The sequence below is a fragment of the Colobus angolensis genome, unplaced genomic scaffold (genome assembly GCF_000951035.1).
Source record: "Colobus angolensis palliatus isolate OR3802 unplaced genomic scaffold, Cang.pa_1.0 Scaffold54, whole genome shotgun sequence".
Classification (NCBI taxonomy): Eukaryota; Metazoa; Chordata; class Mammalia; order Primates; family Cercopithecidae; genus Colobus; species Colobus angolensis.
Genome location: NW_012118932.1, coordinates 4,700,138 through 4,711,704, shown reverse-complemented (window position 1 = coordinate 4,711,704; position 11,567 = coordinate 4,700,138). Strand labels below are relative to the sequence as shown.

Genomic DNA, 11,567 nt, shown 5'->3' with positions numbered 1-11,567 from the left:
TCGTGATCCGCCCGTCTCGGCCTCCCAAAGCACTGGGATTACAGGCTTGAGCCACCGCGCCCGGCCGTGTTTTGTTTCATAATTTGCCATGTCCCATACAAACACATACATTATGAATATAGGTACCTACTGTTAACTGTAAAGTGCTAAACAGATGTTGATGAATGAGTACTTGTGATTTAAATTGCAAATATACAGTTTCAGGAAACTGGCTCATTTTGTGGAGTGTTACAAGGTGCTTTACAGGTTGGGTTAGGTACCCTTTTATTAATAAATATGGCTGCTAATGAGATTAGTGTTTGTCCTCTAATTCCTTTTCTGTTTTTTAAAGAAATCCTTTGCAACACCGCCACCAAGTCTAAAGTTCCCGTATTAGCCACTGTTTTGAACAAAGGAATGTAGAGATTTTGCTAAGATGCAGAACCTGAATGTTCAAATTCCAGGAAGGATTTTTAAATAAGCAAATTACAAGTATTAGAAAACAGGTATTACCTAACTTTGGAAGGGGAGATCTTATAAGCAAAACAATAAACCATAAAGGAAAAGAGAAATATATTTGACTCTACGTAAATTTTCATCCATAGCTAAAGTCAAAGTCTAGAGAAATAGACTAAAAAGTAAAACTTTTTCACATATATGATGAACATAAAGAGGCCCTTAATATAAAATGAAAATGCAAAACACTCTTAGACAAAAAAAGTGTCTAGTCTCACCAGCAATCAGGAAAATGTACATTAAAACATCAATGAGACCTAGTTTTTAAATATGTTAGATTTAAAAAATTTTAAATATCAGTATAACTCCAGAAACTGATGAATCTGGGGGAAATAAATACTCTTGTATGTTTCTGATTTAAAAAAATTCTTTCATTTGTGGAAAATAATATAGCAACATCTATTAAAATTCAAAATATACATATGCCTTGATTCAGAAACCTGGCTTTTGGTTGCTATGCTAAAAAAATGCAAACACTAATATGTAAGAACATGCCCATACTGTAGTAGTGACTTTTAATTCAACATTATTTGTGGTGGCAAACGACTGAGGGGAAATTACTTTCAACAAGTAACAGAACAGTGAAATAAATTATGATTATCATGAAATAGTATAGTATTATTTTAAAAACATGAATTATAATTATTTATTTACTTGGTGAATTGCCATTATATATAAAGTGAAAAATGAAAGTTACAGATTAATATGCATAGTAAGATCCTATTTTAATTTTAAAAATTAACAAAGACATAAATCTCCATATAAGTTGGTATATATATGTATGTGCACTTCATAGAGTAAAATGAGTGAAAAATATAATGATGGCATTAATAAATAAATACATACATCTGGAATCTTGGTGTTTGAATTTATCCTTCAGTGGGTTCCCTTATAATAATCATTGTTAAGCTTTTAGAATGCATAACAATCATTAGTTATAAAACTTTTAGAAATGAAGATTCCAACCCTGGATATTTTGATTTAATAAAATTAGTCAGAAGCTCAAAAATGTCAGGGAATTCTCTTACTGAAACACTGTCTTACTGAGTATAGAATCAAACCTAACTTTTTCTACAACCCATCCCCTAACTCCCACACAGGAATTTCTGTATTTCTTTTGGATTTCCTTAAAGGTATATTCAAATATCAAATGAAGACATAGGCATTTATAAAGGACTTCTAAGAGGGAGACTAAAATTTTTCAAAGACAATTAAATAGGAAACCTATAGAACAAACACAATATTTAAGTCCGGGGAAATATATGGAAAAGTTCTAAGGGGTATAATATCTTGATTAATGCACACAGTTGAGATGTTAAACCTTCATTCTCCTAAAACTATGACTGGTATCTTTCATCCATCACAGCATTCTTTCCCACCATACTCAAATACAGCCTCAGAGTCCTTCCAAGCAAAGCATTCAATGAAGGCTTCAGATGATAACCGGAGTTTGCAAAGACATTTAATTCTCCCTGGTAGTCCCAAAGTGCTCCTTCTGTGATCCCACACTTGGTAAGCCCTCACTTTTTGCTTTATGACTTATGGTTGACAAAGCACTGCTGGCTCTCAGTAGAAACACCATGGGCTTTACTTCTTTAGCTAGAAGCTAAATAGAATCCAGCTGTGATTTCAGGGCTTACCTGTCGCAAATCATACACGCTTAAGACAACGGAGATAACTGTCAAAATGATGATGGCCACAGAGTATTCTATGTAACCTTGAGACAGCCACAAAGTTAGGGTGAAGGCTTGGAACACATAGAATGGATTTAAAACCTGCGGGTACAAAAATCGCATTTGGGTCACTTGCATGAACCTCAGTAGTAATCAAGAAGATGTCATTTCATTATCTAATTTTTTCTCATTTTTTTTACAACATGCACAAACCTCTAATATTTAAGAATTCACTTAGATCTCTATTGATTTGGGTTGAGAAAATATCAGACACATAGAATGTGATATGGTGGAAGCAAAATTATTTTATGCATTCAGAGCCATGCCCACAAATTGATCATTCTTATTCATTTTGAATTTCAAAAATATTTTACCAATAACAAAATTTAACAATTCACCTTCTTAAACAGATTTACTCATAATGGGGGAGGTACGTGATTCAGGCTCTTTTAAAAATGTACTTCCATTTGGAACAGTTTAACTGCAGTTTTATTTTTCACATAATCACATGCTGCAGATTTAGTCAAGTTGTGTAATGAAAATGAAAGATTCTACTTTTCTTTTTAGGTCATTTAAAAATAGCATCTTTCATGCCACAGGTCTTAGCAAGGTCACATGAGAGTCAGTCAAGTCCTTCTCTTGAACAAGGAGGAAGACTGGAGAGAAATGTCTTGCCCAGGCTGCAGGGCAAATCATGAGCAGAAAGTATGACCAACCTGAAAGCTGGTCAGTCACACGTGTATATTTTTGGTCTCATGAGAATATCTTCAACTTTTCTTGTTCCCTCAATTTTTCCCATTTGGGTCCTGCTAACTCATGCTAATAGTGAGAGCAGAGAGGGCAAACCTGAGAAGCCAGCGAAAAGTCACAGGATATACATGCAGAAAGTGGATTGAAGAGCCCGTCAGAGCAAAGCAAGGATTATTTTTCTGAGAAACTGTTCTTTCTAATCATTATGAACTGGATGAAATATTGGTTAAAACCAGTGCTAATCTCCCTTACCTCTGTTTTCTGTAATTTCCTTATGTACTAAATACAATTCTAATTTAGTCTTAAAAGTGAACTGACACATGGTAAATAAGTTAGTACGTTGTATCTTAAGGGTTGGATATATTTTGTCCATTAAAAAAGATTTTGTTCCTTAATATTTCTTATTATTTCAATCCCCACTGCTTTATTTACAAATTACAACTTTTTTGTTTGCTTATTATAAAGTGCTTTAATTGTAGGTTATGTACAAATGATAATATGACCTTGAAGTTAAACAAATCCAGTAGAAAACTGGTGAAATACTTGTTACAGAAGAAACAACACTATCCTAATTAATTCGGTTCTCTATTTAATATTCTTTTGAAACCAAATGTAAAGAAATAGTTGTACTTGGTTTTTTTCTTTCTACTAAAGGGCTAGTAAATAGGTGCCAGAAAATACTAGCACTCCTTTCAAAATAGAACACATTGACCCCTGGAGAATATTTGGCAATTTGAAAATGTACTTGAAGTTTAAAAAGGTGCCTATTTTTTGATAGTTAGGGAAGCTATACATATGTCGAGGCAGGATGTATATGGGAAATCTTTGTATGTTCCACCAAATTTTGCTGTGAACTGAAAACTAGTCTAAAAAATAAAGCTAAAAAAAGCAACCTGTTTTCTGCTCCAGACACAGAATAATGGTAAATAATTTTTTAATATTAAAAAGATACGTCCATGCTCCAAAACAAAATGGCCATCTTTATGGGTTAGAAATAGACTGGAAACATGCAGCATTGAGTGGGGACTCACATCATCAGACTAATGGGTTCCAGACAAAGACTAGACAGCAAAATCTAGGAGCGCCTTTCTCAGAGGAATAGAGACAGAACGTGTTCCTCAGGTGGCAGAGGATAGAAATGAGGCTTATGGTGGAAAACAAGGGTAGCCACGGGCTTCCTGTTCCAGAATAGAGGCTGAGCAAAGTCATAATCAATGAGGGCTTTCCACCCAAGGGTGGAATGAGAGAGAAGAGAACCCATGGTACAACTGTGAACTGGGGCCAGGCCTCAAGCTGGCTAAGGACATGCATGTGACAAATCCCTGAAAGACAAGTGCCCAAACCTTCAGGGACCACATAGGGGCCAACTGGAGGCAAACAAAGCCATCAAAGAAGCACAGAAAGCACAGAGAGAAAGAGAAAAATTGATGAGGAAAGTGTCCCACTTAAGGGAAGCGTTAAAAAAAAAATCCAAGTACACAAGGAAAATATTATTGCTAAAAATAAAAACAAAAATAAAACACTAACAAAGGGAGAACTTACTCTCAAGAAAATGAAAATAATAAAGCCATTTGAAAAAGACCAAAAGAATACATTTCAAATCTTCAAAAATTATAGAAATAATAACATTGCCTCATGCTGTGGACTGAACATTTGTGTCCCCCCTGTATTCATAGGTTGAAGCCCTAACCTCCAATGTGATGGTATTGGGAGGTGGGTCCCTTGGGAGGTAATTAGGTTTAGATGTGGTCATGAAGGTAGAGGTTCCGCGATGGAATTAGTGTCCTGGTGAGAAGGGGAAGAGACCAGAGCTCTCTCTCCACCATGTGAAGACACAAAGAACGCAATACTCTGCAGGCCCAGAAATGGGTCCTCACCAGGAACCGAATATGCAGGCACCTTGATCTTGGACTTCCCAGCCTCTAAAACTGTGGGAAAATAAATGTTTGTTGTTTAAACCACCCAGTGCATGACATTTTGTTCTAGCAACCCAGTGGACTAACCACGCCCCCTACCACCACCACCACCACCACCACCATCCAAACTTCAGAGAGCAAAACAAAACAAACAGGAGATTATGAAGCAGGAATCTGTCTCACACTGGAAAGCAATTTTAAAGTACACCTGAGTTTAAAATAAGCAGTAACAAAAAGAAGTTGCATGAAACAAGACATCATTCACATCAAAGTATTTATGCGTTCCTTCTAGGAAGAAAGAAGGGGCAGAAATTTATGTTTTCAAAAAAAAAAAGGAAAAAGAAAACAGTTACCTGTTTAACAAGCAGCTTCCATATGGGTTGGATTTCCACCTCAATGGTGTTCGGCCCACACACCAACCTTCTGCAGGAGATTGAGCATCCATTAGTGTCATAGCTACAAGTTCAGTGATAAGTGACTACAGGCCAAACTAAACAGAAGTCATTTTTCTACTCTTTGGAGATTTTGTGACTTTGATTTAAAAAATAACATGCAAGTTCTTTTGAAACCTAATTCTAAACTACTATTTTTGAAATGAAAGTCAGTGCATGATGGACAGAGTTGTAGTCCTCGATACAAATATATCTTTTTTTTTTTTTTTTTTGAGACGGAGTCTCGCTCTGTGGCCCAGGCTGGAGTGCAGTGGCCAGATCTCAGCTCATGGCAAGCTCCGCCTCCCGGGTTTACGCCATTCTCCTGCCTCAGCCTCCCAAGTAGCTGGGACTACAGGCACCTGCCACCTCGCCCGGCTAGTTTTTTGTATTTTTTTTTTTTTTTTAAGTAGAGACGGGGTTTCACCGTGTTCGCCAGGATGGTCTCTTTCTCCTGACCTCGTGATCCGCCCGTCTCGGCCTCCCAAAGTGCTGGGATTACAGGCTTGAGCCACCGCGCCCGGCCCAAATATATCTTAAGTGTAGTACAACTCAAAAAAAAAAGTTGGAAAGACACTTTCATTTTGAGTTACTTTTAAAATAATTTTATTATATACTAAAAGCAGCAGAAAAGACACAGCTATGCAGATGTTCCTAGACTTGTCAGGCGTTCTAGATTGCCCTTGATGTTACAAGTCATATCTATCTGACTTTGGTACCTCCAGCACCTAGGACAGGCCCTTAGTATATGAACTGAATGAATACATAAGTGAATGAGCAAATGAACTGGAAGATATGGCCTTCATGGCTAACACTTGGTAAATGTGCACATTATACACAAGGTGTAATACATATGTGCATTACAACAGGAATGCATATTTGTATACTATTTTACCATTAACAAAGTTTTTACAAAAGATTCATTTGATCCTCACAATAGTCCAAAGGAAAGGGCTAATATCCCTATTTTGCCAATGGAAAAATCACTCAGTGTGGCATGTAGCCAAAAGTGCACATATCTAGTATTCATCGCGACAACGTAACTTTTTATTTTTTTTTTGAGATGGAGTTTCACTCTTGTTGGCCAGGCTGGAGTGCAATGGCACAATCTCAGTTCACCGCAACCTCCGCCGCTCAGGTTCAAGCAATTCTCCTGCCTCAGCCTCATGAGTAGCTGGGATTACAGGCATGTGCCATCACACCCGGCTAATTTTGTATTTTTAGTACAGACGGTTTCTCCGTGTTGGTCAGGCTGGTCTTGAACTCCTGACCTCAGGTGATCTACCCGCCTCAGCCTCCCAAAGTGCTGGGATTACAGGCATGAGCCACCACACCCAGCCTACAATGTAACTTTTAAACAGAGTTGACAGTGTCAGAAACTGCACTTAACCTTTTATATGCTTTAACTCCTTCAATCATCACATTATTCCCATGAGATTTCATATTAGCACCTATTGTAATAAAAACTCAAGTTCAGATAAAGCAAGAAACTTTCCCAGGATCACAAAGCCAGAAAGAGGTAGGCTTTGTAGCATGGTCTATGACTCCACTTCACAAATCACAATGGTCTATGACTCCGCTTCACAAATCTGCCTCAGAAAGGATCAATGGGGACAATCTACCTGAGAGATCTTCGGTCTCACTGAGGTATAACAGAGAGCTGAGCCCAAGTTTATCTAACTTCTTAGCCATATTTTTTCCAAGTACAATTGTAGTTTGCAAAGTACAGAGAGGACTCAAACCAAAGTCTTCTAACTCCATGCCATGAAAACACTGAGGTTCCAGGATGTTGGGAATCAGAGAGGGCAAACAGCCCATCATGCTCTTTGACTTCTTAAGTCCCTACACCTCACACTGGAAAGAGCCCACAACTCAAACCATTTCAGTACTCAGGACTCTTTTACACAATCTGGGGCAATGATCTGGTGTTAAGCAAAGTGTCAGAACTTAGGACGCCAAAGTTGGTCCTCCCTTCCCTCTCCCTGTCTCTACTTTGAATGCTCTTCCCACATTCTTCAGTTCATAAATGTCTATTCAGCCTCTGAGAGCCAGATCTGACAGTCAAGCCTAATGGTTGAGAAATGTGGGATCAGATAGACCTGGATTTGAATCTAGCTGAGACTTTGTGCTTGCTGTTCCCTCCACCTGGAACTAATTCCCCCCACAACTTTGTATGGGTTACTCGCTCAGTCCCTGAATGAAACAAGGGTATTCCCTTGTGAATGAATTTCTTTCTTTCTCTGTTCAAATAGCACCTCCTTACCGGGCTTTCCCTAACAATGCTACTTAAAATACTACCCTGACTCTCAATTCAGATTCTCTTCATCTCCTCATCCCGCCATGTTTCATTCTAGTGCATATAATTACCTGAAATTACATGTTATGTTTTACATATTAGTAAGTGTGCAAAAAAACCAGACTGTATCCTCCACTATAATGTACCCTTCCAGAGGACATCGATATATTCCGAATGCCTAAAACACAGCCTATTATATGTTGAATGAATGAATTGACGGCTGAATGAGGGGTCAGCTTCACTCTTCTCGTCTGTAAAAGGGGTTTTATAAAACATATCTAATAAAACTGCTATCAAGCTGAATGTGTGGCACATACCTGTAGTTCCAGCTATTTGGGAGGCTGAGGCAGAACTGTTTGACCTCAGGAGTTTGAGACCAGCCTGGGCAACAAAGGGAGATCCTAATTTAAAAGAAAATCCTGCCAGTAGCATATGAGAAAAAGACATAAAGCATTTAGTTCTCAATAAATGGCAGCTATGTTTGAAGTCTTACTGCCTCTAGCACAATTAACTCTATTTTTCTCCCTTCCAACAACCTTTCTTTACTTAGCAACAGCACCTACATCATTAAATTATAATGTATATTTACATGTATTTTTCCCTCAAGTTTCCTAGAGTCCCTTTAAAGGCAGAAACAGATTTTTTTTTTCTCTTTTTCTTTTTCTTCTCTTTTTGAGACGGAGTCTTGCTCTGTCACCCAGGCTGGAGTGCACTGGCACAGTCTAGGCTCACTTCAACTTCCGCCTCCCAGTTTCAAGCGATTTTCCTGCCTCAGCCTCCTGAGTAGCTGGGGTTACAGGCCCACACCACCACATCTGGCTAACTTTTGTATTTTTAGTAGAGACGGGTTTTCACCATGTTGGCCAGGCTGGTCTCAAACCCCTGACCTCGTGATCCACCTGACTTGGTTTCCCAAAATGCTGGGATTACAGGCATGAGCCACCGTGCCCAGCCCAGAAACAGAGATTTTTAAATCCTGTCTAAACATCTAACATCTAGGGGCACAGTGTCTGACCTAGAGGATATTCCCTAAATATTAGAATTAATAAATGAGGTTCAAGGCAGTACACGGGCTATGGAAAGCAGTTTAGAAAGCAAGCCTAGCGTCTGATGCTCTTTGGCTCTCCAAGTTTGGCAATATTACCGTTAAGAGAGAAGAGATCCCATGAGGACGGGGATCCAGCGGATCAATATTTGCCCGTAGATCATCCTCTTTATGACTCATCTGAGCCATATTGAAATCACAGCCTGGCATGCCCCTTGCTGCTTCATGTCTTCTACTGCTTCTTGCCAAAAAATATTGTGTGTTTAGAGATCATGCACCCATCTCATTTTCAGCACAAGCCAAGCAGAATGTTCAGGGATGTTGACCAATGGCTGAGCCACAGGAAGAAATATAAGATTCGAAGCTGGTTCACATGAGGAAAGGTCTAAGAAACAAGCGAGCTGACATTCTGACCAGCTGGCAGGGAAAATTGTTCCCAGAATGTTCCCAGTGGCTTCACAGAACCACCTGGGCCAAATAAAACTCAGCAGACCTGCCTCATAGTTCTAACTATCCATTAGAAGAGTTTCTTCGGAGGTAGATGGTCCCTCTCCAGAAGGTGAACAATTTCTCAGCAGGAAACCTGTGGAGGGGATTTCTGCAGGGACCGTGGGCTAAACTTGAGGAATCATTGAGGTTTCCTCCAACCCTGAGAGAACAGTCAATCTGTTAGAATTTATTTCTGGGAAAACAAAATGCAGATGACTAGGAGGACTTTCTCTTGGAGGAGGTCCATGTCCCTTTTCATTTGTTATGCATTCATTCATTCATTCAATTAACTTGCCAAGTAATATTTTTTGTTTGTTTTTTTGTTTTTTTGTTTGTTTTTGAGACGGAGTCTCGCTCTGTCTCCCGGGCTGGAGTGCAGTGGCTGGATCTCAGCTCACTGCAAGCTCTGCCTCCTGGGTTCACGCCATTCTCCTGCCTCAGCCTCCCCAGTAGCTGGGACTACAGGCGCCCGCCACCACTCCCAACTAATTTTATATTTTTAGTAGAGACGGGGTTTCACTGGGTTAGCCAGGATGGTCTCGATCTCCTGACCTCGTGATCTGCCCGTCTTGGCCTCCCAAAGTGCTGGGATTACAGGCTTGAGCCACCACACCCGGCCAAGTAATTGTTCATAATGTGTTGTGTGGTAGCCACTTTAGGCTCCAGGTGGTAAAGACTGAAGGAGTCCTCAAGGAGGAAGGAAGGGCATGTTAGAATTATGATGGGGCTTTGTCAAACTGCACCTGTTTTTTACTCACTGCTTCCCTTCTGATAAGTTTCCAACAGGGTCTGCGGCAGGCAGGGATGTCCATAGTTTTCCACACAGACAATGTCAAGCCAGGAGATTCTGGCATAACCCACTTCCAGGAACTTAGGAATTTTTAGGAAGCAGACATGAGGAGGTTGAGAATGTTCCCGTGTGATTCTGTTAGCGAGTTCCTGACTTCCCTAACACTCTCGTTTTATAAAGGGAGGAAGACCTGAGCTCTTCACAGATGCATAGGACATGGCATCCAGCTTCTGGGATGTGGATGTGGTTGTATCATACAACAAGAGTGCTGACCTTAGCGCCCTTCCGTTAAAAACAATAATAAAAACAAGATGGGAATATTTTGAGAAATTGCTTTATCAAAGGAAAACATCTCTATTTCATTACAGCTTTTGAACCTGCTCGTGTACTTTAAGGAAACACCGATACAGAGACCGTATCTCCATTCTACAAATGACATGAGAGTTATTTCAGTTTTTTACATTGGTCCTCGTCTGTGACCTGCCCATTTCTTCCATTGCCTAAACTGCATGTTTTCAGATAGCCTCAGGAAAACTGGGAAGTTGGGCCCTGAGAGGATTTCAAGCCCCCCACGTGAGCTAAGCGAGGCGCTTCCAGTCAGTCTTTCTGGGGAAGTGCCTTGAGCGTTGCCAGGCATGGGGATGCAGAAGGAAATGGACCAGGAGGACATCAGGAGCAGAGATGGGGGTACAAAGAAACCCAGTGCAGGATACCGCCAGGGAGATTCTGGACTTCGGTTTACGGGTCCCTCTGTAGGGCTTTGCTCTAAATAAGGCATTAGAGTTAAGTGATTTTGTACTTTAAATGGGCCGAGATCCATAGAACCATGGATCTGATCATTCCACTTTATTGAAAAACAAAATGATCTCAGTTCATTTAATTTTTATTAAATACCTTATATATTAAATTTTAAAGAAAGGATATATATATGTTATATTTTTAAGTAACTCATTAACTTCTAATTGAATTCTAACAGTTGAGACTATGTTATTGGCTCCAGAAGAATGAGCAAAGCCCCTTTCCTCGCCTCCAACCACTCCTTCCTTGATCCTTCTGTAAATGCTGATCTCACGGCTGAGTATCTACTACAGGGCTATTTTCTAGAGGTGGTTTCAAAGGGGATCGAGGTCACGGTATACAAGCATTTCTAACTTTTCCTTTCCCCAAGACTGAGAAGTAAGAGAGTAGGGTCTCACAGCACCCTCTCTCTATCCCTCTCTCTCTCTCTCACCTTCTTTTTGCTTCTTCTTTCTCTCTCTCCTAATGTTTTGTGTTCTCATGGAACAGTTTCTGTCAGCTTGGAGCTACGCATAAATGATAAACCTACCTTCTCTTGCTGTCTGTCACTCAGATTCCTTTCCTCTGGTGCTGACAAGCATGCCTTTTCTGTCAATGCTGTGGTAAACATTGAGAATTAATTTGGCCTTGCAAATCACTAAACCAATGGGGAGCTGTCTTCCCAGCTTCACATTCACTGATGCCACCTTGGTGGCTTAAATTGGCCATGGATGGAATATTCCTACCATAGAAACCAGCAAACCCTGTCTATCAAAGCTGCTTTTCTTCCTGAGAGCTAGGTCACCAGCAAGATGATCGGTCTGAACTTAACCCCAAGTGTGTGTGTGTGTGTGTGTGTGTGTGTGTATGTGTGTGTGTATGTGTGTGTGTATGTGTGTGTGTGT

At 39.9% G+C, this 11,567-nt stretch overlaps 1 protein-coding gene across 1 annotated transcript in view; it reads right to left on the bottom strand.

The window, feature by feature from the left end:
• ATP13A5 (ATPase type 13A5) overlaps nucleotides 1-11,567 on the bottom strand; it is a 118,151-nt gene that overhangs the window by 82,842 nt on the left and 23,742 nt on the right. Inside the window, exons 6-7 of the mRNA XM_011961226.1 lie at nucleotides 5,188-5,257; nucleotides 2,136-2,270 (exon numbers count right to left, since the gene is read on the bottom strand). Of these exons, the coding sequence (XP_011816616.1) occupies nucleotides 2,136-2,270; nucleotides 5,188-5,257 (205 nt within the window). The remainder of the gene's footprint in view (nucleotides 1-2,135; nucleotides 2,271-5,187; nucleotides 5,258-11,567) is intronic.